The sequence below is a fragment of the Melozone crissalis genome, unplaced genomic scaffold (genome assembly GCF_028551555.1).
Source record: "Melozone crissalis strain CALT ecotype California unplaced genomic scaffold, PUWL_Pcris_2 ptg000056l_1, whole genome shotgun sequence".
In the NCBI taxonomy this organism is placed as follows: Eukaryota; Metazoa; Chordata; class Aves; order Passeriformes; family Passerellidae; genus Melozone; species Melozone crissalis.
The window spans coordinates 2250161-2278128 of record NW_026535834.1 but is presented as its reverse complement, the minus strand read 5'-3'; the positions used below and the strand labels follow the sequence as shown (position 1 = coordinate 2278128).

At 41.3% G+C, this 27968-nt stretch overlaps 1 protein-coding gene across 1 annotated transcript in view; it reads left to right on the top strand.

Moving 5' to 3' along the window:
- Positions 1-27968, top strand: part of AKT1 (AKT serine/threonine kinase 1) — a 77439-nt gene that overhangs the window by 14995 nt on the left and 34476 nt on the right. The window contains exon 3 of the mRNA XM_054286714.1: positions 23715-23843. Within this exon, the coding sequence (XP_054142689.1) occupies positions 23715-23843 (129 nt within the window). The remainder of the gene's footprint in view (positions 1-23714; positions 23844-27968) is intronic.

The window sequence follows — 27968 nt, the reverse complement described above, 5'->3', positions numbered from 1 at the left end:
TTATCAGAAAAAAGCTCAAAAAATAGAGGATTTGAAATAATTTGTAGTGTGTGCTTTTGTTTTTCTGGGCTCCCAGCCTTACCCTGCTATTTCTGCAATCGTATCAGAGGGTCTGGGGATCACAGAGCACATCCTGATTACGCTTCAGAAAGCAGGCAATATGAAAAAATAAATTTCTGATTACCTGCAAGATGCTTGATAGGTCTCATTGTTAATAGAAACATAGAAATGAAACTGTATTTGAACTGCTTTTTTATGTATCAAATTCCTAAAATAAATCTTAAGATTCAACGGAAAAAATACTGAGTTAAAATTTTGCTGTATCTTCCTGTACAAGCCTTTGTATGTGCCATATTACAAATGACAACATATTGCTGTTTTGTACAGAGTGCTGTAGTTAAACTGGTGTGGAAAATATTTGCACTGAGTAGGGTTTATGCCCAGAATTACAAGACTGCACACAATTCTGTGTATTTTTGGTTTTATGCCTACATTGGAGCTTCTCAGTTGGAGTATTAGTAAATAGTTACACCCTTGAACAACCTGTTAAGCAGCTCAAAATCCATTGCCAGGCCTCTGCAGAGTGGGAATACAGCTTTTTATTTGCTGGTTGCTTTTCAGGGGCTTCCAGGCATGGATTGTCTGGACTGGTGTTTTTACATGTCATATGTATTCCTATGCCTGTCTGTGGTCAATAAACCATCTATAAATAGCAATCATTTAACTAACTGAAAGTGTTTTCTTGGTAATGTAGATTTTTCTTTGTCTTGTTTTATTATTTTTAACTTTTGATCATCCAGTCTCTTTGCCTTCCTGTGCTCATTAAGCAGAATGAAAATTTGGGAACACCAAGGAATAATTCAGGACTCAAATGTGTAGTTGCATGGATTTAGCTGTATTAAATGTTTATTATTCTACTGGAAGTTTATGCATAGAGCAGTCTGGAATGCAGTTGTGATTATCTGTGGTGACAATGCTGGTTGTAGGATTTGGAAGTCGTTTTCTAGGTGGACTTTGATTTCTGGGCAGAGGATATGAGTCCTATGCCAGTATAAATTCACTGATGAAGTAATTTCATGGGAAGTGGTCTTCGTGCTGCTGGGCCAATGTATTGAGAAGACCACATTTCAAATCATCATGGGTTTTTTTTCCATAATTTTTTTTTAAAAGAAATCCTGCCTTTTTACATGATTGTTACTTAAAAAATGGTTTATCTGCTTTAGTCATAGTCATGGGTTGAGTTGAAATGGACCTTAGAGATCATATAATTCAACCTCCCTGCCATGGACAGGGACGTCTTCCACTAGATCAGGCTGCTCAAAGCCCCATCCACGCTGGTCTGGAGCACTTCTAGGGATGGGATATTCACAGCTGCTCTGGGCAGCTCATTCTAGTGCCTCACCACCCTCAGCCTAAGGAATTTCTAACCTCATCTTATCTAAATATTTTCTCTTATTTTGAAACCATTCTCTGTCGTCCTGTCACTGTCTGCCTGTGTAAGAACTCATTCTCTCTTTAATCTCTCTTAAAAAATGAAATTGATTACTTTAATACTGTCTTTGGTGTTATTTTTCAGACAGCGGAAGAGTAGTGTACTGTTTGACCTTTTCTATTTGGAGTTTTCTTTGCATCAGGGATAGCTGTAAATCTGGTCTTCTTTTCTGATGTAGGTATATTTTTACTCTAGCAGGAACATTTGAAAGGTATATAACTGATGTATCTCCTGATGTGGAAGTCAAAGTTGCCTTATCACTTGCATGATAAGAAAAGCATTTATTCTAAATAAGAATTAGGCGAAAATTGCATTTTCATTTGTGGAAAACCACTGCAAACTTCCTGGCAACAACCTCCAGCTGACTTGCAGTATCTCTGTATTGCCTATTGAACATTTGTGGCAGCTTGTTTCTGTTGTTTCTGCTGAAGTTTAGCCTGTAAAGTCAAGATATCTTGATCTGAGAGATGGGAAGATGGTTAAATTACATCATCATGGAAGAATAGCAGCGTACTTAGCTTTAAAGCCATTCACGACTACATTGGCACCCCTTTGTTATACAGTGTAGCTGAAAACGAACTGCAGCAATAATGAACCAATCCATCTAAATCACAGCAGCTGAACAACTGACTGTTCTATCTCAAAATGCAAATGCTTTGTGCAGAATGGATTTAATTGTAAATGTTTGCTTAGTAGGGAATATGAGCCTTTTAGTTTGTGACAATAATTGTGAATACAAAGACCCGCAGAATTTTAGGGTTTACATAGCTTGTCCCTGTTCTCATAACAATATTTCAAAGTCACTTTTTTAAAATGTACCATTTGGCTTTTTTCTAGCCAGTGAATAGAACTCTAAATGCCCAATCTCCAAGTGGTGTTTTGGAAACTGAAGGATAAATTTAGCTCTATGTACTTTGATCAGGCAGAATTTTCTGTTATATTTCTTTCAAATCTATGCTAGAGCTTTTATGTAGCTTCAGATAATAAGAGGGGAAAAATGCTGACTTTCAGAGCTTGAATTTGTTTTGCTGTGCAGAAATGCCAAGTGTAACTTAGAGTATTAAGCATTTTCTTTGAGATTCTAGTAAGGTGCCTCTCAAACAATTAAAAGGTTACTGTGAGGAATTTCTTTTGTAGTCAAACTAACAAGCAAAACCCCTCTGTATTAAAATCTTCATTCTTTGTTAAATTCCTGAAGCCTGACCGCTTGAGTGCAGCTCAAGAGGGTGAATCTCTCTCACTGATTTGAATGAATTAAAATAAAAGCAGCATTGTAATTTTGGGAAAGGAAAAAGCTTACTGAGCTTCATCGAAAAAAGCAAGAAAGCAGGAATACCTGCCTCCAGGCTGTACTTAGGTATCTGTGTAAGGAAAAACAGATATAACTTGGAAAACAGACACACAAAATGTGCCTGTTTATGCTTCTGTTGGCATTTTGTGTGTTCTTTAATAGCCTTCACATGTGGATTAGTCCTCCTGAAAAAAAAGGCAACCAAGCCCCCTGAAGAATAGGCCTTTGTGACACTGGAGAAGTTTACTGTGCCAAAGTTATGGTAAGAATTTGTAAATTTTGGCTGCTGAAGTACTTCCTTCCCCTGCTATGTTTTTATGTTGGAAACTTGTAAGTGTGGAATAGAGGGTGTTTTTTGGTTTGAGTTGTTTTTTCTTTTTTTTTTAATGACAATGCAAACATTCATTTCACAAACTAAACCGCCCGTTCACATGACACTGCTGCTGTATATAAACACCCTGTTGATCTTGTTCTGCAGAAGTGTTTGTTGGGCTTCCTGAGTCATACGGAAATGCTCCACTGCTCCTCTTGCTGCTGTGCTGTGCACTTGGGCTCTGTCTGCTCAGATTTAGTTTCCAAATGTATATCCCTGAAAGACATGTTTTTTCTTGGAACAGGGCCTTCAAAGTTGGGATGTTTTCCTGTGCCTCATTTTCTCTCTAAAATTTTTCATTCTGCTATCTCAGGAACAGGTTTTGACTTAATTAAAGTTGAACCTATTGAGAAGATGTTTGGTGCTTCATAGTTGCAAACCTCTCTTCCTCTTATATGTGGTATTGTTTCTTCACACAGATTTTAGTTTGTGGCAGGCCGTAACTCAGGCTGAAGGAGCTGTGCAGAGCACACAGGCCCAAGAGGATGCTGCTGGCTGCACTGCCAGGTGAGCCTTCCTGGCAGCCTGGCATGCAGTGTGCAGCACAGTTGACTTCACAGGGGTTCTCTGGAGCAACCAAGGGCAGAATTAGAGTCCAGGGCTAGACTGTCATGGTGACAAAATATTTAGAAAACATTTTCTTGCTTGAAACAAAAGCTTGGATTGTGCAACACAAAGTACTGTCCCAGTGTAATAAACGATGCTGTGTATTTTTAAAGGGTTCTGTGTGTTCCCTGTCTGTCAGCTCTTGCCAGATTCAGCATGTTCAGGTAAAATGAGGCATTTTTTCTCCAGACTGTTGCTTTTACAAGCTGGGTTAATTGTCACCCTTTATTCAGTGGGGTTGCAAAGATGTGGCAGCCAAATGTGACCTCACATTTTGAACACAGTGGGACATCCCTGTTAAAGACAGATGCAGTGGAGCGGTGTCTTCCCTTCAGCCATAGTGGCACAGCTGCATTAAGATCTGTTGCTTAAAACTTAGACCTTGTAATTGGCCTAGACTGATTTGATTTCTTGTGTGCTCTGTGACTAGACCTGGTGATTGCTTTTATTGGGTTAGAATGTGCTGTTCTTGCTGCAGTAGGAACTTTTTGTTCTGTAGGTGTTTCATCCTTCCGTAATAACTCATGTAACTTTCTTTTTGTTAATGCCTGAGGTCTTGTGATGCCCCAGCCTTACCAATATCTGCACTCTGACTTCACTCTGACAACAGAAGCCACAGGTCTAAAGTGTCTGTAAAAGATTGTTCATTTGGAATAGTATAAAATGATTTTAAGATGAGCAAACCTATGAGAACAGAATGAAGACTGCTAGCCAGCCATGCACAGTTCAGTTCAGCACACTGCACCATTTGGCATTAATGCATATTTTTCCCAGTCTAGTCTGTGTTTCCTGGGTAATATCAGTTGTAATTTCAGAGAGAGCGTGATTTTACATGTATCCCGCCTTCTCTGCCTAGAGCAGCAGGTGGCCAGACTTCTTTCTGAAAAATAGTGACTTGTCTCAGCTCTAAGCAGATCAGCTGCAGAGACTTTTTTAATCTTCTAAGTTCCTGTAGTTGTTGGACTGTACTGTTATTCTTGAAAGTGGAAAACAGAAGCAAAACATGGAGGGGGGGAATATACTTTTCTAAGGTTTGCATCATCTTGCATCTTTGTATGCTTGTCATGTAACCGTGTCCCATTCAGAGTGCTGCTCTGAACAGAGCAGAGCTCCTTCTTTAGGCTGCTGCTTTGTCCCTACCACTAGTTCCTCTGTTGCATTGAGCTACAAAACCAGCTGCTTTTGCTTTTCATACCTATTTGTACCATCTCTAATTTGCTATTAAGATGTTAACTTCTGCCTCCCCTTAGCCTAGCATGTGTCTATACTGTGACTGCAATGTAGAGGCAAGCAAGCAGTTTTTCCTGCTTTCTCTTGTGCTACCCTTTCACACTTGGGAATTGGTCCCTGTAAACAGCTGCAGTGCTGCTTTATTATCCTCTTCAAAAGCTCTGGCTCCTTGTGTTGCTTATAAAAGGCCCCAATGAACTTGTAATGTGTGTGTACTGAGACTGCTGTTCCCAGCAATGCCCAGAATCGGTCCCCCTTTTTGTGTGTGTCTGTCTGGCTTTCCATTGTCCCTGTCCTGTGACAGTCAGCTCCCAGAACAGGGACTGTCTCGTTGTTCCATGTGTACAGCAGGTGGCTCAGATCCAGATGTGTATCTAAAGTTGCTGTGTACTGCAGTAACACAAATCATTATGTTACAGAAAAGCTGCATCTAAAATAGGGGAGAAAATTCAGGTACACTGTAGTAAGTTTTATGTACTTTTAAGTGTTGGGGTTTGGGTTTGTTTTTTTTATTAATCCTCTGACTTGTTACTGGTAGGATTATGCAAAAAATGGGAATATATGAAGTTCTCTTCACATTTTAGGAAACCTTTCCTATGGCCAGAGGAAAGCTTTGTTCTTGGGAGCTGCTCCAGGCTACTAGGAATGGGCTACTTCATAACAGCTCTTGTTGGTTTCTTGGAGAGGTTTGTTTATTCCTGTGAATAGAGTGGGTGTGCTTATGGCAAAACCTCATGTTTCTGGAGACTTTCCTCTTTTCAGGCATTATTTTAGAAATGGAATGACACGCAACAGGATGTGTGGTTGTAGATACATGTTCATGCTTCAGGGTCCATGCATACCTTTGTGACCATGTACAATCCTGTGCTTTTTCTCTCATCATTCATGTGGTGAAATAAACCATGGAGGAACAGTGGATTCATTTCTCCTTTTTATGCCCAGAACACACAGAGAATGTATTGATACTTGTCTTTCTATTGACTCTGAAAATGCTCAGACCAGTTATTGGAGGTAAGGAGATAAAAATGAGGGCACATGCTCATGCAGGCTTGAGATTTTATTCCTCAAATTTGATTTGAAAATTGCCATTTGATAAAATCGCATTTGTTCTATTTCTTGTGTTTGTATGGCTTTTAATTCTGAATTACCTACATGCAAGATTAGTGTTAGGAATTGTCTTGCAGCATTCTGAGTGGCCCCACTTTGGGAAGGGTGATCAGACCAGATCACCTCAAATGGCTCTTTTTAACATAAAGTATTCTGTGGTTCTTGACCAGTTTAATACTGGGATATTGGGGATCTCATGCAAAGCTCACCTTGATTTTGAAGGAGAACAGCAACTTCATATGTAGAGGTGTTTGACTTTATTTTTTCATATTCCTTGTGATGGCCATCAAAGAGAAAATAAATAGCAATTCCTCAGTTGTCAACAGGCCTTTTAATGTTTCAGTTTAATGTTTCAGCTGGCATGTCTGTTCATATACAGAAGTTGGGATTTTTCAAGGGAAATGTTCAAAACTTGGAATAATAAACAAAATGTGCTTGTTTACTACTTTTTGTAAGTGCTCTGGGTCTGAACCCAAAAGTTACTTTTTGCTTTAGTTGCTAGAATTTCTAGTTTACTAAGATTGCTGTGTAGCTGTGAAGCTGCTGGAAGTTTTGCTTTCGTTTGTTTATTTGGCTCTTGTTGCTGTGAGGCTTGCTGTCAGAAAGTAGAAATGTTTCTAACCTCATCCCAGCCTTTCTCCTTCACTTTTTTATAGTCTTGGTATAAAAGAAAGGGGAGAAATTTGGGTGTAGCAGGATGTGTGGTGGAACTAGCTCTGTTCTTTCTGGGCACCTTCAAGCAGGGCTTCTATTTTGTCACTGTCAGGAGTTAAATTAGGTGCCTGATGGTGCTGCCTTCAGAAGAAGCTGGTTGGCTCCAGCTCCTTCAGATTCTGTGGCAGGGGAGGTGTGCTTTAGGTGCATGTTATGTTGCTGGTGGCTGGAGTTAGCAGCAGCAGCCTGTTGAGAAAGTTGAGGCCTGGGCCATGAGGTCCAGCTTATCAGCAGCAATTGCCAGAATAGTCCATGGATAGCAGAGGTGGCCTGGAAGCTCATCATGGCTGATCTGGTGTCCTCAGCCACCACCAACTCACAAGTTTCTTCCTTTGACCAAATCAGTGTAGTGGCTGTGTCATTCATCAAGGCCTGTTCCTGATGGTTTGGTAGAAGTCTTGTCATTTTTTGGCCACTGAGCTGAGCAGTCACCTTACAGACTCAGATTTGATAAACCTGGTGATCTGTGGTGTGATGGATCTCTGCTGTTTGTTCCAGGGTAATAGTCACCTCAAACAGTTGACATTAAATGCTGCTTTATGAATGCCCTTAAATTGTAGATTATTTCATAACAGGTTCCCTGGATGGTTGCAACTAGAGTCCCAGAGGACAGAGTAAATTTTGGACCTGATGTGCTGTTTCACTTAAAAAAGAGAGCCTTTGAGGGCAGGGTTGAAGCCTGGCTCAGCCAGGAATGGGAAACCTTGAGTAGTATGCAGCCTCTGGAATTTGTTTTATCTGAGACAGTATTGTGTGAAGTCTGGAGCTAAGGTCTCCATATGAAACTACATTAGGCCTGTGTTTGTATCTGCGTATGAAAGGAGATAGCTGTACTACCAAAGGGACTTTTTTTATTTCTTATTGTTGTATAAGCTAAACTATCTAGAGCAGGGAGATTCTTGAAGGATGCATGTCTAATACCAGCTTCCTGTTAAACTTTCACTAATTATTTTAAAATTATACTTAGAATCTGCTGTGGATGTTTTTAATTTTCTGCTTTGAAAACTTGATACGTCTTCCTTCCTTTTCCCACAATACCAGGATAGTGGTGGTTATTTTGGAAATTGTTTTCCTTGTTCAGGTTTGGATTTTTGCATGCAAACAGCCCTTATGTCTTCCATTTTTCTTGGGCTGGAAATGCTGTTGCTAAAAGACATATCCACTACCCATTCCATGGGGCCCAGAGGAGCTTGGTAGGTCAGTCAGATTGAAGGCAGAGCATCCAGGAGCTGAAGAGGTGTCTGGAGCAGGAGGATACCATCCTGGAACTGAGAATTGAACCCAGTCTTCCCCTGCTCTGCCACAAACTTCCTCCTTATACAATCACCTCGGACAGGGTTATTTTTCTCTCTGTGTGCCCCAGTTCCCTCTCTGTAAAGTGGTGATAACAGCACTTCCTTGCTTCATGGGGATGTTGTGAGGACAAATGCAGCTCAAGCTGTAGAGCTCTTGGATACTGTGGTAACTGGGAGCACAGATGGAAAAAGGGAAATGTTCCACATAGAAGCTTTCTCTTCTTTGAGCCCAATGATAGATTATGGCACTGATGTGAGTGTGGCTTCCACTGAAGTCATGGCTTGACTGGTGCCATGTCTTCCCTTCAAAGGTTTCCTTCCTTGTGTGTGCCAACAGGGAAAGCCCTTGACGTCCTCCTGGTTGTGATTGTTTGGGTCCTTGGCTGCAGGCTCTGTGAGCCCAAGAGCCTGGGTGACTCTTGCTGTCTGTTTTCCAGCCTGGCCTGCTCACAGTACTGAATGGACTGTGTGCTTCTGGCACCAGCCACCCAGGGCATTTCACAGACCAACTCACACCCTGGAAGGAGTTAAAAATATGTATGAATGGATTTTCAGTTGTGAAATCCAGACTGCTGTAGCAGTTACTCTGAGCAAGCTCTGGACTGCAGTGTGACCAGAAGAAAGCAATTGTCCCTGACATAACTGGTTAAATTTCATAGAAACCACATCCTTTGTGTTGCCACTGACAACATAACATTCCTTAATGTTTGATTTCAAGCACAGCTTTATTACCCAGCTGTACATGCAAGCAAGCATACTTTCTTCTAAAGAATTTCTGTCCAGAGTCACCACAGAGTGAAGCTCTTTCCATTTTAATGTGGACTTTTAGTCTTGTTTATGTATAGTACAGCCAGGTAAGAGACAGGAAACCTATCTGCTTAATATGTACATTGTGACGTGTCTGAAGGGAAGGAGCCGTTGAGTATTTGTTCAATTGAATCTTGTTCATGCAAATAAGTTTTGTTTTGGAAGCTTTTTGGGCCTTGAAGTAGAAGTATATTTCATTTATTGCTTACTCCTTGGAACATGGGGCTCATGTCATCTTTCTTCTTCACCTGCCTTGATTAATTCTATATTTAGTCATCTCTGCCCATCCACTTGAACAGGACAAAAATAACTTCAGTGTAATCCATCCTCTCCTTTCCTCTCCACCCCTTCCCTCCCCTTTCCTGCTGCTAGGTTTAGGGCATTCAGTTGTTTGGGAAGTGGTGTTTGTTTTGCTTTGTTTCCTTACAAGTAGGGTTGGAGGGCAGGATAAAACATTTATACTCTGGCATAAAGTTGTTGTGAAGAGTATGCAAACTGTCAGAAACACTTCCTCCTCTCTTACAACATTTGCTGAGGGGTCAGAGTGTGTGCAGAGTGTGTGGAGGGAGGTGGAGCAGAGAGGTTGGGAAATGACTTGCATGTGGCATACATCTGTCTGACAAAAAGCCAACCGTGCCAGGGGATAAATGGACAAGCAAATAGTGTTTCAGTTCTGAACTCAGAGGTTCAGAACTTAAAGTTTGCACAGGAGCAACTCTTCAGATAAGTTTCCAATTGGACCTTGACTTGTGTTGTGCAAACACATAGTAGCTAGCACAGAGGAGTCTGTCCTCTAAAACCCTGCCTGGGAGAGGATCTGGGCACAGACTGTGCTTTGCATGGCTTCTCCTGTGTCCTGCAATGGGCATATATATAAATAAATATATATATATTTGTGTGTGCATATATACATGGCCTAACACAGACCAACACTGGCCAAACCCCCAGAAATATTTAAGCTGCAACCCCTTGCCTTTAGCATGAATTGAGGTGAAGTAGCATTTCTGTTAATCTGGCTGTGAACATTGGCTATTTTTGGATTGGATAAAGAATGTCCACTGAATTTACCAAAATGCTTGCTGTCTGTGTTATCTGAAATATTATGGTCTCCCACTATTAAGCTGATAGGGATTTAAGGGAAAGGGTATTGTTTTGGTGAAACTGCTTTGAAATACAGCCTGCCAAGTTCTTGTATCTCGAGCTGAGTGTTGGGTATGTTGTTGTTCCTGACAGACACGTTGTCTGGAGATGTAGGGGGACTGATTGTTCCAACAAAAAATGTCGCTTTTTGTAACTCAAGCATTTTTTTATTAAAGGTGTTAAAGAGGGTGATGTGGAGCAGAAAGATTGAGGGAAAACCTTTTAATTGATGCCTAATAAAATTCAAGCTGTTTTTCATTAAATTTTTCATTTCAGTATCTGTTTTTCAAAAGAAAAGAAAGTGAGAAATTTTCCTTTTTTTCTTTTTTTCTTGCTTATTTTTTCATTCATAGAATTGCTGCAGGACAGAAGGAAGAAGGAGTTGGTTTTGAAAATTGGTCACAATTTTAAAGATTAAAATTGTTTGTTCTTCCTCCTCTTTTGCCTGTGTGCCAGCAAAAGCCTGAGCCATGTGGCGGGGTCAGAGTGGCAGTGCAGCCCCATTTTGAGTTGCACCCTGAGTGATGTGGGTGTGAAGGACAACTGATTGGAGGACACTGATCATGGAGGGTCCTCTTTAGTGTGAGCTCTGTTGGGCAGTGCAGTGGAAGCACTCACCAGACCTGGCTTGCACTCAGGAGCCAGAATCCTGGTTTGAGCCTCCACGCTGTGAATTTGTAACAGGGCTCGCTACCAGCGCCCACCTCACCTCTGTGCGTGGTGTCCGATTCCCTTGGCCCCCTTGCTCAGCCCTGCTTTTAAAGCAAAGGGCACTTGAGTTTCTAGGAATGTTAATTCCTTACTTTGCAAGCACAAATACGTGCTCAGAGTGTTTGGAAAGGAGCAGGCCCTGAATTTAGAGCTTACACTCCCAGGCACGGGGTAATCCTGTTAGGAGTCTGGGCTGCTGCGAGGGTCCCGGGCAGGCTGTGCTGCCTCGCAGGCATCTGCTTCTCTCCTGATTGAGTCAAGTCAATATCCTCAAAACTGTAATTTACACTGGAATGATGGATTACACTTGTCATGGTGTACAGAATTTTGTGTTGTGTGTTTAATAAAAGAAAACGCTTTCTAATGCTTATTATTTCTGAAGTCCAACACGTCTGGACTAAGGCTCAGTGTATGCAAGGCAAACTATGCCTTAATTTTACAATTGTCTGATGGGACTTTGCGATTTATTTGTTGTTACTTCCTTAATGATGTTGCAGTCAGAGGCACTGTTTTGCTAAATGTTGTGTAAAAAGTAAATTGTAGCACAGCAGATGTTGGTATTTGGATGGATGTCGGTGCAATGGGGGGACAGCAACAGTCATCTCTGTCAGCTGTCTTCAGGCTCGGCAGGCCTGCTGCGTGGTTACTTTGGTGTGTAAAAACAGCTCGTTTTGCAACTGGGAAGTTTGGCATTACATTTGGCACTGAGCCATGTCGCTGGGTTAACACAAGTGTTTATCCAGTGATTTTCTCAAAATTGGTAACTTGGAGAGAATGTTATTAAACTTCAGTACAAAGAAAGGGGGGATATGGATGGATCTCTTTCTAAAAAAAGGCATTGATGTTTATAATCCTAAATTCCAGTAAAAAAAAAAAATCCTTTTATTTCCCTCATCTCTGTCTTCTTTGCTTTTTCATCATCATCTTTTTTCCAGCTTGCTGTTTGCAGCTTCCTTTTTCAGGATTAAGACATGGAAGCATACCTAATGAAATGCCATAACCACCTTTTTCTCCATCCTGTGTGCTGTCATGAATTATATGCAAAGAACAGAGGACTGCAAATGAAGTTGTTTAATTGCCACCATCCAAAATTTGGTAGAAGTTCCAACTGCAGCATGAAATGAGAACCTGCTTGTATGCATATCTGCAGAGCAGTTGATTTCTATAATATAAATTACTGTAAATTTTACCTTTGGGTTATGTTCAATATTCCTTGCAGGCCATCAAGAATTTTTCATAGAGCTCCTGTTAGTATTGGATGTATTTTTTTATGGAAGTAGCAATTTAGGCTGCATTTTCAGTGAGGACAGGCAGGAGCATGTAGGTGCTAGTTTTGCAGAGCAGCATTTTCAATCAGATTTTATACCTGAAATTTGGAACCTGTTGATTTAATGTCCATTAAGAAACTTTATCATAAAGGATTAATTTTTCAAAACCATTTTAATCTTGTATTGCATCTGTGATTAAATATCTAGATTGCTTGGAAAGGCTTCCATTTCTTTTGAAATCGGGAAAATGATTGCACTAGGAAATTTGGATTCTCTGATGACAGGAAGAAAAGTGTATAGAAAAACATTTTCTCAAATCAGTGATAGTGACCCAATAGTGGACTTACGCTTAGTTAATCTTGTAGTTGAGCTGCAATTTTACCACCAAATAAAATACCAGTACAGTAATTTTCATTTGAGTCCTTTGTTCTCTCTCTTTTTTTTTCTTTTTCTCTCTTTTTTAAAGAAGAGGGTGTTACCTGTATTGTCCAATTTCTGTAGCCGAATGTGTCTTCATTTAGAAAACTGTAATTTGTAATAAGTCTGCCCACAACCAAGGTTCATTTAGTATGCTGTGGATAGATGAAAATTTTAAGTGTTCAGTGACTGCTTTTTGGAAACATTTTTGTCTCTTAGTTTGATACTCAGGCTGTAATCCTGAAGTTAAAAAGGGGATGCGGAAATAAATGTGCAACAGCAGTGAACAGGAGATTAATATAAACCTTACAGCTTCCCAGCCCAGAGGGTGGTACAGTCTTTGGGGCAGTGTGACACAGGAAGATTGTGCCTGTGAAGGAGCAGGGTCAGTGCAGGGACCCTGTGCTCCCAGCCAGGCTCCATGTTAGCTCTGTGGAGCATCCCTGCGTGTCTCTGTGTATCTGAAGGGTTCAGCTTCCAGATTCCAGCTTGCTGCATTTGGCTGCATGTCAGCCAGGAGGTGCTGAGTGGGGAGCATACTCTCCCCACAGACTGGGCACAACCTGTGCTTCAGCTGCCTGTGTTGGTGCTGGGACAGGAGCAGGAGAGGACTGGTGATGCCCACAGGCACAACTGGCATGGCCTGGGGTGGGGGTCAGGCTGCAGCCTCTCCCTGCCCTGCCTGTGCTCTCAGCCCAGTCAGTGCCTTCCCTTGTGCCCACCAGAGATCCAGCTTGTCCCTTTGTCAGCACTGCTCCCATGCAGCTGTTTCAGCCAGAATTGTAACCATGTCTTAACTCATGTCTAGCACAGTTCTCAATTCCCCTCCCACCTTACTGGCAGCTGCAGGGTTTGCAGGGTGGCCTTGCTTGGCTTGACCTTGCTTGGCTTGGCTGAGGTGGCAAGCAGCTGCCACCTGAGCTGGAAGCATCAGCTCAGGGACCAGTGGCAGGCAGTGCTGTAAAACAGGGTGTGCTAAGCATCAAACAGTGCTTGCATGCAGGCTTTTCTCTACATGTGTCTGTACCTTCCGTGCCAGAAGTCCCTGAGGCACCTGGCTTTCAGGAATGTTACCCCAGGTGACCTGTAGGGCTCTTTCTCTCTCCTTTTTTAAAAAAATGAAATTAATAAACAAGAAAATGGAAAATAAGCAAGAAAAGGCAAAAAGCTGTCATTTAAAAGTTTAAAGCTTTATTTATGGTTTTCTGGTGTTCTCAGAATGTGGCAATCTGCCTTTCCTGGAGAGTTGTAGTTGTTGCAAGTTCTACACCTGATGGGTTGCTGTCATGTGGTTAGGTGAGGGATGTTTGGAGTTTCTTTGGCTTCTGTCCTTTGGGGACATCCTTGTGAGAGTGGGAAGGTGGAACTACAGAGAGTGCACTGTGTTCAGTTATGGGATGGGGCTTTCAGGATTTGGGTGGATGAAGGAATGTGAGTTGTGTGGTGTGCTGTGCATGGAAAGCCAGGTGTGGAGGAAAGGTGGGGCTGATGTGACAGTCCCTGACCTCAGAAGATCCAGTGAGGCAAGTACCAGATTTGATGCCCACAGAAACCGGTGTGAGTTCAGGGCAGGGTGGGGGTGATGTTCATTTTAACACTGCTCATAGGAGCAGTTTGAATAGAAAATGGAATTTTTGCCATGTCCTCCCAAAACAAAAGTAAGAGGCACTGCAGACTAGAAACTGTAATTCAGGCTCCCATCTTCTGTGTCCATCTGCTTCCCACTTCTCTGTGGGATATACTGTTCATTTTTTATGCTATTTTTAAAATGAAAAGTGACTTTAGCGTAGCAAGATGCTGTTGGCAACAAGAAAATTAATTTTTGGTAGCAGTGTCAAGGTAGGTAGGTCTTTATTGTGTCTTTTTTCAGGTTGGTCTTTATTTCATTCATCTTTGTGTAAGAAACAGATCTTTGTGTGACTGAAATGCATTTTCTCCTAGAGCTTGGAACTGTTACAGAGAAGTATAATGAGGTTAATATAATAGATAACTTTGAGGCTAAAAAATAGTTGTGGTTATATATATATATGTGTTTTTAGTTGTATTTTAGACATATTTCAGTGTCACAGGGCTAAATTGTGGTACCACTGAAATCCAGCATGAATTTTGCTGTTTGATTATATTAAGACTCAACATTTTTACTGTCTTTTAAAAAAATAAATGAGATGTAATGGTGTGTCTGACTGAGCTTGTGACCCTGTTGAGGCAGCAGTGTGGATTGAGCTCTGCTTTACAGTGACAACACACCTTAGTTAAGGCACAGAAGTCCTTGGCAGAGCTTCTTATGCCTGGGTTACTCAGCTAAGCTTAGCACCAGAGTGGCTGTTCTGCACTTACACTACTCAGTGGTGAAGTTGCTTTAATAAATTCTCAGCATGCAATTAAGTTACTTTGCAAAATTCTTCTGAAATGAGGCAGCACTCCTGTTATCTGGAGATTTTCATTGCTGAGTTTGGGGTAGTGACTCAGTAAAACTTATCTGTGGAATACTAAATTTGGAGGTGTAACCAGGGGGTTGCCATGATAACAAATATTAGGACTTGCTTTCTGGGAAGTGCTCCTAATTTTTCCATTGATGGCCATTAAATGCCTCAAGATAAATGAAACTTTTTATTAGAACTAACATGGTCTTCTTGTCCTCCTCCAGGATTTTGTAGACTTGCTGCTAGTGACTAAATGAAGAAGGGAAATCCAAATTAGCCCCAGCCTTATAAAGACACCACCTCTTATTTAATGCCGTTTCTTATTTTTTCCATTGAAATGTTTGTTTAACTTAGCTTTCATTCATCTTTCTACGAAGTATTTATCAGTTTGTATAAACATTTTAAAATTCTACATTGATTTTATTTTCTTGGCACTTTTAAGAAATTTCCTGATGCACAGCATGATCACACAATTACTGGTAGGGCTTTTATTGTAAGTGACCGAAAACAACTCTGTGCATTTATGTTGAAAATTAGCACTCAAACCCAGAAGCTAAAGAGTAACAGTACAATGTGTTAATTTCTTACTCTCCGTAAATTGCTTATTTATTAAAATCTGTGTTCTGCAGCTTAGTTTTTACTAAGAGAGCTTTTCCCCCCCTATTCAGACTGCCTCTGTAGTTGGTTCATATCTATTTTAGAAATGCCACTGTTTCCATAAATCTCCCCTAATGTCCTTTAACCTTTTTTTTCCCTCCATTTCTTTACAATTCCCTGAGGTTTTGATTCACTTTGTGAATGACACAATGATGTGGTAATGGGAGCCTAGAAGAGCAAGCCAGGGACTCAAGGAGTGGTGGATGAAAACATCCTCAATGTGGATGTTTTCTGTTTTCTTCGAGGCTGTGTCCTGCTTTTTCCCTCCCCTGCTCTTGCTTTCCCGTGGGCTCCCACCCCCCCAAGCTACCAGGGGATCTCTCAGCCTCACCAGCTTTGGGATTTTAATGAGGAACCTCTGCTGAGTACTTTCCAGGTTTAATGTTCATAAAACAAATAAATGCATTGTAAAAATCACTCTTGTCCGAGTGTTTGACTCACCTAATCTTTTTTTAATGGGGCAGAGTGAGAGAAGGGACCAAAAATAATTTTTAATCAATTCATGATGCTTTTCCTGAACATCCTCTGTGTTTTGGTCGCTTGAGGAATAAAAGTTAAAAACCTGTGATTTCACCTTGATTTGTTCAGGAAGAGCTTTGGTTTGTGTATGTTTTTTTGCTTTGTCCCCTCAGACACTCTGCCAGTCTCTAGGTGGGATTTACTGAAGAGCAAAACTGGGTATGTGATACTCAAATCAGGCATGTGTTCAGATAAGCACCAGTGTCATGCCTAAGGATTCTTAGGCAAAAAGGTAAAATGCGTTGAATCAACTTCCAGAAGCTGTCTAGAAAAGCTCATCCTTGTTCAAATACACCAGGGTGTGGTGTGTTTGGTGTTTCTGCTTTAGCTTTTATTTTTCTTTGTATTTGTAGTAGACATAAAATCTTTGGAGCACCAAGTCATGCTGTTTGTATAAGTACATGGGGTGTATTTAAGAGCCTGATTAGCAGAAACACTGACCATATTCAGACTGAGCTTGAGGAATAGTTGTAGCTACCTCCTTCCTCTAAGGGAAGATATTTAAAAACTTGCAGAGGCTCATTAGCTTAAGTGCCTTGTTAGCTGCTTGTGCTATTTTCCATCATAGTGTCAAGGTAAAAATTACTTGGGGAGAAATAATTGTTCTAAGTATGCTTAATTCAGTTCAGTGAATCTGACACCTCCTCTGTCATTTTTATTTATTTATAAAAATGGGAGAGAGTTGGGCACCTGTCAGAAGCAGAGAAACACATGATGGCACTTTCTGGTACAGGAATGTTTTATTTTGTTAAAATCCTGTAGCTGCTTGCAAGTTTATTTCTAAAGATTTCTCTAATCGTGTTGGACACCTCATGGTAGTTTTTAGTCCTTTTGTTCACACCATGAGGTAGTGAAGATGCAATTCACTCTGAGATTGTTTTCAGTAAAGCTTAAGAAATCACTTTATATTTTCCTGTAATTTATGTAGCTATCCTTAAAACTGCTGTTTTTAATGAAATTTCATTTACATCTTCTCCCACTGGAGACAGCTGTAGGTTAGGACTAGCCTGACTAAGCTGTGCCAAAGGTAGGAGTAAGGAGTTTTTTACATGCTGATTAATTCTCTTTTGCTCCTTTGGGAATATCTGGTATTGCTTAAATTGATTGCTGTAAGCAATATGGCAACATTTTTGACCTTCTAAACTGAAATTCAGCAAAAAAAGAAAAAGAAAAATATAAACCTCCATGTTTCAGTTTTACATAACTATACAGTTGAAGCACAGTGGTAAAAAATACAGGGGTGTCATCTTCTGCAGTGGTAGTGTTGGCTGGTGATCTCAAACCCTTTGGGAGAGATGGAATCTGAGAACGTGGTAGTTGTCCATCCCCTGCACAGAGAAAGTATTGGGTGAGAATCTGTTTTTCTTTCTCTGTAATCTGGCTTCTCATCTCTCCCATGGCCAGCTTTGTGAATCAGAGCACCCGATGCCTTCCTTAGGTGTCTCCCACCTGCACTGTTGTGTAACTACAGACAGCGGCAGCTTCCAGTACGTTTACTTCTCTACATAGCTTTGTGGGAAGCCCAAAACCAAGGCTATGTGCTGCTTTCTCAAGTTAATTTACAGATGTGGGGTGCCAGGTGACCAGGAGTGTCCCCCCACAGCTCCCTTTGTCGCTCAGAGACCAGACGACTCATCCATCACCCTTCACCCCACCTCCGGTGCACGCCTCCCTCCTCCCCATATTCCCCAAGATATGGTAATGAAGCAGGTGCCCTGGACTGCATCTCTCCCTGAGCTTGAGAAGCAGCAGGAGCTTTAGAAAAGCTGAAACCAAGGAGGAGGAGGCAGCACTTCTCCTGAACCTGTTGGCAGTCACGTCAGTCACGGCCATGCACCCCACAGCCATCGCACTGCCTGCGGGGGAAGAAAGTGAGGAACCGATTTATCACACCCCAATCACCCCACTGGGGCCGTGGGACCCCACAATCGGGCCATGGCAGGCACGGAGGAGCTGAGCCGTGCGGGGCTGGCCTGGTTGGTGGTGGCCATGCACAGAGCTGTTCCCACAGTGGCCGAGGGCTGCGGTGACCTCCCCGCCGGGAGAGCCCCGCCGGAGCCCCAGGCTCCTCATTGAGATTCCAGGCACAGGGAGCGCCTCTGCAGCTGTACGCTGGAGGCCGTGGCCGAGGAGGCGTCCAGAGAGGGGCCCCAAAAAATCATCAAAGAAGCGGCCCCTTCGCTGCGCCTCTGAATAGGCAGGCAAACCAGAGGTCCTCCTCTCTCCGCCAGCGTGTTGGGAAAGACATTAACATAACCTCTTTTTCTTTCCTTTATTTTTGATTTCCCCAAGCTACCGAAATGCTACTGTGTTTAAATATCTTGTTCTGACAGTTTGCATCGGGGAGCGAAGAGTGGTGCACCAGCCTGGTGGGTGTCTGTGCAGCTATTTTTATAAAAAACGAAACATACTTGAGCTGAGAGTTTTCATTCAGGTCACCCTAGACTTAATTGTTTGGTGTCAGGTCGTTAAGATCCAGAATTAGCTCCCTGCACTTGGAAAGGGCTTGCTTCCGAGTGCTTTAGAAATGCAAAGGCAAGTTTTCAAGCCCTGCTTTCTTTTTCCAAATCTGTTTGGATTTCAGCTGGTTTTGAAGCGAGTGGACACTAACTCAGTTTACTCAAGCAGCAAGAACTAACTGTAAATCCCCATCCCACTCCTCAGCACGAACGAGATGGCAGCTCCTGAAAGGTTCACATCTTTAAGGAAATTGGCGTCTGTTTTCGGAGCCCTTATTAGGCCGACAGGATGCAGACCACTTCTCATGGCCATTGAGGCTCAGAAATGAGTCACTGTGCTTTGATGGGTGGCACATTAGCGTTTCGATTGGCATAACTTTCATGTTCCCTCGGACAGGAACTGGGGTTGTACAAGCAGGGAGTGCCCTACATCATCAGAGCGTGTGGGAATGCACAAACGGCTTGCATAACTCAAAAGCTCTAATTTTTTGAGTGTTACGCTTAAATGCAATTAAAGGTGCTACTTCTGATGCTCAGAGCAGAAAGTTTAATGCATTATTTATTGGTAGATTTGTGGTAGCCACCTGACTGCATTTCATATAACTGAGACTTTGTTTTCAGTCAGTGCTCCTGGGCTTGTTACTTGGTTACTTTGGGCCATAAGAAAGTTAATAGTCGCTCGGGTGCTTTTGTAAATATCAAGGGTAGCATTGGATGCTGACTTGGTTAACCTAATGATTTTTTTTTCCCAAACCATTGGTATGTATGAGTTGATTAAAACAAAAGCAGAGGCTTCTTAAATATAGTCTGTTCTGAATTAAAGGGTGTGGTGTTGGCTTTGAATGAGCTTGATGCAGCAACAAGCATGCAGCAGTTGGTAAATAAAGATGGATTTTCTTTTGTTCTGCTGGTGCTTGCTGCTCATTATTCTCCACTTACCCCGTGAGCTTCCCAGGGAGTGGCAGCTGTTTCTGATGTTAGACACTCTATCAGTGGTAGACAGCTCCAGATTCGGTGAGATACTGTTGTGGGGAGGAGAGGAAAATAATCTAACCCTGCATTATTGTAAATCCTCAGTAGAATTAACTTTTCATGAGCCAAAGGAGTTTTGTGTTTAACTTTTTCTGAAATATTCAGGCATAAGAGTGCTTTGCAGTATGTGTTACAGCGAAAAAGCTTTTCTGGCATGAGATGGATTTACATTCTGAGTGTGTGTTAAGTATTTTAATGTGCAGTGTGTGGGGGCAGGCACAAGGCAATAAAGGGAAATCAGTCTATAACAATCTTTGTGTATGTTTCCAGATATATACAGTTTGGGAATCTTTGCAATTTGGAAATTGCTTGGAGTAAACAGAATGATACATAAAGATTTTAAATAATAAAGCCAGCAAGCTACAGAGGAGTCTGTTTGGTTCCAGGATTTTATATGTAGGATTTATAACCCATGCTTTTGCTTTTCTGTCTCTGCAGTGTTAGCATTCTGTTACTGAAAACAAAGAAGGCTCTGCCAGGGCATTACACAAGCAATGAATCACAGAGGAAAAAATGTTTTGCTTTGTAAATTGTTCACTTTTCCATGGTGGATCATTATTTTTTTTTTAGTGTTGTCTGATAGAATTTGCCACACATGCTTGCATTTACTGTACTCGGTATGATTCTTTCTAGTGTGACTACATAACTGCTAATATTAGTGACTTCAAGTAACTTCTTCTTGTGATTCTTAAAAACAAAACCGCAACAGGAACAAAGAACACAGGGCAAAAATTGAAACAGCTCAGTTCACTCTTGAGGCATGACAGCTTGCTGAGTATATTGGAGGAAGGAAAAGGTGTTGATGTTTTTCAGACAGCTTTGTCCCAGCAGTTCCACATAATTATTTTTTTGTCTGTATTGACAAACTCCTTTTCTGCCTCCAGTACTCAAGTTTGCTGTCACCTTTTGATGTGGTCCTCGTGGGCTGTAGGCCATTTATAGTCTTTTAGCTAATCATAAAACTATAAACTTGTTTCTTAAGAATATGCACTTTGTACATCTTTTTGATGACTGTTGGTGAGTCTGTGTTTCCGAGCTTCTGCAGAGGAATGATGGCTTGCTCAGGCCTGAATGTAAAATTATACTTGGAGATCATTTCCTTGGGAAGTCACACACCAGGCAGTGTCTTGCCACTTTTTTGCAGGATGCAGAAGTACAACCTCAGTGTGTTATATAATAAAAGCTTGTACCACAGATGCTGCACTGTGCCTCATACTCTCCTTGGCAAGAACAATAATCAATAATATGTTGGATTGCCATATTACAGTATTCATTAAGCTCCAGACATGTGGAAAAAATTTTAAATAAAATCATGTTACTTATTTGCAAATTAAAAAGGTGGATCAGGAACCATAACCAGCTAAAGCAGTGCTTAAAGGAAGATCCAAGTAGAATGATCCCTGCAGAAAGGCTGGTGGTAATGAAATCCTGGATTTTTCACACAGAAGCAGTGAGTGTGGAGGAGGATGCTATATATGTATGGAATGCACAATTTTAAAGACTGTGTGATTAATCCTGTTAGAGGATGTGTTTCTAACAGAGAAGCAGATCGGTGGGATAAAGCTGTAAGGAAGTATGAGAGCCAAACATAAGCATCTAATCTTAGAGAAAGTCTCCTGTGACAGTACAGTGTCATTCTGTTTAAAATTATGTGTACTTTGCTGCAAATAACCAGATAATAATTTCAGAATCTGCAAAAAATTATTGTCCCCTCTGTAAATGCCAGTGGGGAAGATGTGTAGCATAAATTAGGGAGCAAGGGAGGTAGAAATTCTCAGTCTTGTCCCTGTTCAGATATTATTCGTCCCATCCAGTCTGGGTTTAGTCCTAAGTGCAGGTATGATAAGGGATGTGTGGTGGTCATTAGGTCTCCTGGGTGTGCTTTATGCAAGAGAAGAAGATGCCAAGGAGTCAGGTATGTAACAGCATGTTCCAAAATCCTGATGGTCTAGGCAGCCACCTTCCCAGCCTGCTTACCTGGCAAACCTCTAGTCAGGAGCTGGGCTGAGCATGCCAGTGTCTTCTCGTCCCTGTAGTCACATCTGTGGTGTAACAGTAATGAGATTGGAGTAATCTCGCTGATCTGGGCCGAGTTGGACTGATAATTTAAATGTGAAAGGCTTCATAATCTCCTGCTGATCCCAGAAAGTTTTTGGCATTTAATTAAGGTCAGAATTAAAAAGATGATGACAGCAAAACCTTCTACATTTACCTCCTTGCCTATAAATGTTAAACCATGACAGATGAGTTCTGAAATTCCTGGAGCGATGATGGCACTTTCGTAAGCACCTTACAGGCTGGTGTAACACTTAGGGCAGTAACAGCCATTGCTAAAAGAAACAATGAGAAGGTTTGTGCTCCTTTTCCTCTCCTCTTTCTTGCCCCGTACCTGTTTCATTAGTTCACATGGATGTTTTCTGCAGACATGGCCACTGCAAAGGTGACTCTGTGTGACTCTCCCTAACAGCTCAGTAGCTCTTGGTTTTTTGGTTTAGATGAGGAAATTGAAATCCCAGTGAGGACTAAAGAGGTGAAAGCAGCTGGTGGGGGCTGTGCACATCCCTGTCTGTGTTGTGTGGGCGTCGGGGTTGCTTCTGCTTGTGTGAGCAGAGAAGTGACACAGCTGCCACCCAGAGCAGGTTGAAACTGCACCACAGACGGAGAGGAGCTCTGTGGGGACAGGAAGGAGACAAAGCAGCTGCAAGGGAGTTCCTGGGGCAGGGTGCACTTTGCTGGGAGAGAAATCGCCAGCAGAGGAAAGCTGAGCAATGGGAAAGCATGAGAAGAGCCTCGGAGAACAGCAGAGCAGCAGAAGGTTGCCAGAGCCAATAAATCTGGTGAGCCTTCTTCTCTCATCTGTCTTGGTTGTTTGAAGAGCTTGCCAGCAGGTGAACCTGTGGGCACTGGGCACCAGCCACGCAGGGCAGCATTACAGGGTGCACAGGTGTGGTCCTGCTGTGGCAGTTCAGCTCTGAGTGTGCTCTGTCATCTTCTCAGTGTTAAACAGACCAATGAGAAACCATACAGAAGGGAGGAGGGCATGGTTGATGTGTGGCTATGGGTGCTTTGTAGTTGACCTCTTGCTTTTAAAATTTTTAAATCAGTTTTTGGGGTGAGCAGAATTGGAAAAGTGTGGCCAGTACTGTGTTTAGAATAACACCTTGAGTGAGATTTTTGTGACTCAGCTGAGTAGAAACAGGACCTTTTAGGACCTAGAGGGGCAGCTTGACACCATGAAAAGCTTTTTGAGATTCTTGAGACTGCCTCAGAAAACAATGATCTGGTAAATGAGCAGAAAACTCAGGCATACTGACAGTCATCCAGAAGAGCCGTCGATGGGATTTCTGCTTTCCTTCCCTGAAGACCTTAATAAATCCAGTAAATAACTGAGGTTTTGTTTAACTCTTTTCTTCTTATTCTGCTGCTGAACATTTATAATGTGGCTGTAATGCAGTCATGCAAGTGTCACCTGTGCAGGTTACTCAGATGAGCAGTAGCTTGGTGTGAGCAATGGGTGTTTCCTCAGACAAAGAAAGGTGGCATATCTTTCACAGTAGATGTTTGTTTTCAACTTTGTGGTGGCTATACATCATCCAGTGTTTTCTCCTTCATATTGTGATATATCATCTTGTGTTTCATGCTTGAGATGTTGTGAGAGAAGTGAGTGATGTTATGTAACATAAGCAGAGAATTATCTTCTTATGGTCTGAAAGTGACTGTTGGTTTGATAAAGCAGTTGACTAATTAGTAAATTACCCATTCTTGTTTAAAATACTTGCGCTGCAAAATGTAAATGAAAAAAATTTCTCCACTTGTCAGTATGAAAAATGACAATAGCAAAAATAATACATAGGACATCTGCTCTGATTTTTTTAAAATTTAAAATGCATTTAAGGCAGATGTTGCAGAATTTGAATGGAAATCAAAGTAGATGGAAGAACAAAACATAGCTGTTTACCTTTTGTGAAGTCCCATTTTTATGGCTAACATCGCTATCAGTATGTGACTCAGTGCCTGTGTTTTTCCACTGTTTGTATCAGACTGAACTGAATGTTCTTACAACTGCTGCTGTCAGGATGACATACAGTTCCAATATGAACAGAAATTATTGGTGTGTCAGTATTTTGGGGTGTTTTCTGATGTTGTTTCCCTTTGCCCATCCTCTCTTTCCAGGAGAATACATCAAAACATGGAGGCCGCGGTATTTTCTGTTGAAGAATGATGGCACCTTCATTGGCTACAAGGAGCGGCCACAGGATGTTGACCAGCGGGAATCACCTTTAAATAACTTCTCAGTAGCTCGTAAGTGTTTCTAGCTGCTTCCTTGTCCACTTTGGGGCTGATGTCTTCTTGTAACATAGCTGGGAAGCTGCATCAGTAACATTCAGATCTGCCCAGAGCACTGTCTAAACACGAAGTGTGTTTATTTGAGCTGATGAATCCCACTGTGTTTCTCAGGAATGATTGTAATGTGGAGGTTTGATGCTCTGCTTATTTTTCTTGGTTTTTTTAAGTTTTCTGGTAATTTAGCATTTCTGGTTATTGAATAAAACGGGTTTATTTGTTAATATTTTGTATATATGTTAGTCAGCAAATTGCTTTAAAGTGAAAATTCACTCAGGTGCATGTACTTGGTGGGTAGGTACAGCAGAAGCATTTCTGCCACTAGATCTGGATTCCAGTGGCATTGACATTGGTGAGAGTTATTTAATTGTCAGCATAAGAGAAGACAGAGTGAGCACATGTTTTAACAAAGCACACTTGGATTTTCTTAATTTTGAACACAAACCCATAGTTCTTCTATCAAAGCCAACAAAAGGGTTTGGAAATAATAACATCTCCTAACCTCTGCACTCTGTACTATGCAAACATTTCCGACTTTGCTCAGGTGCTGCAGCACAGGATGTGATAGAAGACTCTGAAGATAATTTCCTTTTCTTGCTCATGTTTTTAACTTTTCACTGTATACTTCCAGCTTTTATTTTCTCCTGTTCTTAATCTTTCCTGTCTCATGATCTGCCTGTGTCTCGTTCCACCACTTAAAAATAGATCATTGTGGCACCTGTTATTAACAATGATCTGTTCCATGTTCCTGGTGACTACTGGAAGCGAAGCTCTGCAGAGAGAAGGGTAGGGGCTTTCCCTCTTCATTACAAGGTAGCTCAAAATACAGGGGATTCATCTTTGTAGCTGATCATTAGGCAGGCATTTATTTTGAAACACCTGCTCCTGGAAGAGGGCTGGGCAGCAGTAGGAATTAATGGAAATGTTCATTATTTTTCCTCCAGTAGCAGCACCTACCTGTTGTGAGTGATGAGGGAATACATAATGGACATGCTGTTTCCTGGTGCCTCTGTGCAGGATTCCAGGAGTGCTTTGGGGCTTTTTGTGTCGTTTGAGAGGGAGAATTCTCAGAGTGTTTTCATTTCAGTAATGACATGGTACTTTCCTCTTTAGACTGGTATCTTCTTACAGATCAGGAAGGTAAAGCAAAGCAGGAGAAAGCCATTAATTTATAAATTAATTCAGTACTTGGTCTATAGCCAGAGGCTTTTAACAAATGCACTTTCTGGAGGACACTTCCATCCTCTTGCTGCTGCTAACTGCATTACTTGGGCAGCTCAGTACTAAGGAGTAAAAATGTGTCCATCACCTTTTCTTTGTCTAAGTTGCCTTTAAAATGGGTTAACTTAAATCAGTTTTCTCAACAGCATTTTGGTGCTTTTTTGGCAGATTGAGCCCATCAGTCTCAGCATTTATAGATAAACAGGTTTGTTACCATGGCATTGGAGCTTTGTCGGAGAAGACACAGCACGTGCCTATAGATAGAGGAGTTGTGAGAGTTGCCTGTAAGAGGCACTGTGGGCTGGTGGTGGGTGGTGGGAGGATGTTCCTAGCAGTGGCTCTTGCCTGGTGGCATCTCAGGAAGGCCTTGAGGATTGGAGTGGGGCCTCCTTGCTAGAAGTCATTGTTGTGGATTTGGGCCCACAGAAGCAGCTGTTTCCCCACCAGGATTTAATTTCTCATGTAGGCAGTAGCAGGCAGTGCTGCCAGCACTTCTGTCCCTTCTGGGTGCCCTCCACACTTCCACAGATTGACAGAATATTCTGAGTTGGATGGGACCCACAGGATCATCGAGTCCAACTCTTCATGCAAATGGCACATATGGGGATTGAACCCACAGACTTGGTGTTATTAGCACCAGGCTCTAACCAGCTGAGCTCATCTCAGGGATCACTTTGGATGTATTTTGCACCACAGGCTTTCCCTTTGAACCTGCTTGCTTGATCCTTTCATTCAGGTTAACATGTTGTGTTAGTGTGAATGAATTTGAGCTGTCTCTGGAGGAAGGCTCAGGCCAGAGCACAGGCCTGCAGAAGCCTCCTGCCAGTGAAATAATTGAAAAAAATTATTTTAAATATTAAGATTAAATATTTCATAAAAATTAATCTTTCTGTTTTCTTTTTGTCCAAGAGACCATGATAGCCCTGACTTTTTTTGTTAATTAGTGAACCAGATTTTTTTTTTTTTAATGAGATGGCAGGCTGTCTCTGTCAGTCTGTTCTTTGGAAGTGGTCCCATGTTTCTGATTAAAATCTTTACCCTCTTCTGCTGTACAAAAATGTAGGCTTTTTTATCTTTGCAAGTAAAAGGAGGTTTTTTTTTAAAGGGGGAATTTTATTACTTGTAGTGTAAAATTCATATTGAGTGATTTTGTCAGCACATGAGAAGTGGGAAATAATTAATGAGAAAGCTATGACAGAAGATAACAACTAATGGTCCCCTGTCTTTTCCTTTAATGGGTATGAAGAAAGTATTAGCAATAAATAGTGTGTGATTTCCATGTGCTTGACAGTCCTTTCTTTCTCCCACACTGCTTTTTCCTTTTGGTCTGTGAGGGTTTTAATTGTACATTTTTGAAAACTTGTTTCAAAGCCCCTCTAGCTAAAGAGAGGCGTACTATTTATTTAAAAGAACCTTTTCTCCACCTAATTTTCCTTTTAAAATAACCATATACTGATGTTTGCTGTGCTTAAGGAGTTTATTTTCTCTGGAATTAACCTATTGATGATGAAAAAAAAAAATGGCAACAGACAAAAAACAAATACAGAGGAACCCAAAGTAACACTTGTGAAGCATGGTGCCTAAGTGTTTGAATTTTATTTGTGTTTTGTGTTCTGTACTTTACTACTAATAAGGTAGAAGGAATAAAAAAGTCTGTACCTAAAAGTTCTGCTCCAGAGCTCCAGCAGATGAATAACCAGTAGAGGCTGAGTTGTAAATCTGTGAGATAAGTAGCCTTCATACCAATTGTAATCTCGGATTATCATGTATGTCTCCCTATTAGGTTATAAGCCTTTAAAACCATATAGCTGAGAAAAGCAGTATATTGTGAAAAACCACATGGAGAGAGAGGCTGTTCCTGTTAGAAAGGGATTATTGCTGCCGGCTGTCAAAAAGGAAGATGGACTGTGGTGGTTTTGTTGTACTGCTGAAAACATAATTGCTCAACAATACGAGAGCTCCTTTTGGGACAGCACTGTGTGTCTGCAGTCAAGCAGTTTTCAGAGGGCACAGGATGGCCAGATTAGTGGTTGGATTTTTTGATTTTTTTGTGTGCTGCTACTAAGAGCCACCTTTGTGCAGGTCTGTAGCTTGGTGCTCCTGGCCCCTCACTTTTGCCATGCTGAACAGTTCAGAGTTGAATCTATCCAGTGATGTTACAGAAAACAGACACTTCAACATAATATTTGTGTTTGTCTTCCAAGAGTTTTATTTCTTCATCATTCTATTTTCCTTATTTACCTTTTTCCTTTTTTTTTTTCTGTTTTCTTTTTTCTGTTTCTCCATACCCTTCCTTAAAGAAACCAAAGTAGGAATAGGAAGGATTCTTCCTTGACATTATTGTTTTAAGTGTGATGTCATTATATAGGGAGCAGAGTTTGACACTTTCATCGAAAGTAATCTGCCTTTTAGCTTAAGTGCTGGGAAAGCAAATATTGTGACATTTTAGAAAGTCACTGGGATAATACTAAGTGTCTTTCAAATACAAAATGGTAATTTACATTTGAATGCCTTGGTGTCTATTCCTGTTAGGAACAATTTCTCTGTCCTACTTACTTTAAAAGACCAAACGCCAGGAAAGAATCAAGAGGTTCTTCAGAGAAATTTAAATAATTTTCAACAGGCTGCTGTTTATAGTACCTACTCTGTTGCAAATGGGGAATACTTTCCTGTTTCACAGGAAAAACTTCCTTCAAAGTGGATAACCTTCAGCCCCTATTTGAAATTGAATGTTTTTATAGCAGAATCCCCAAACATGCCATAAATCAGACCTAAAACTACACAGCATCTTTCTCTGCTCTGCTGGAGTGGTGCACATTGCAGTAATACATTGATGATTAGAGACGGTGAATTTTGGATTTC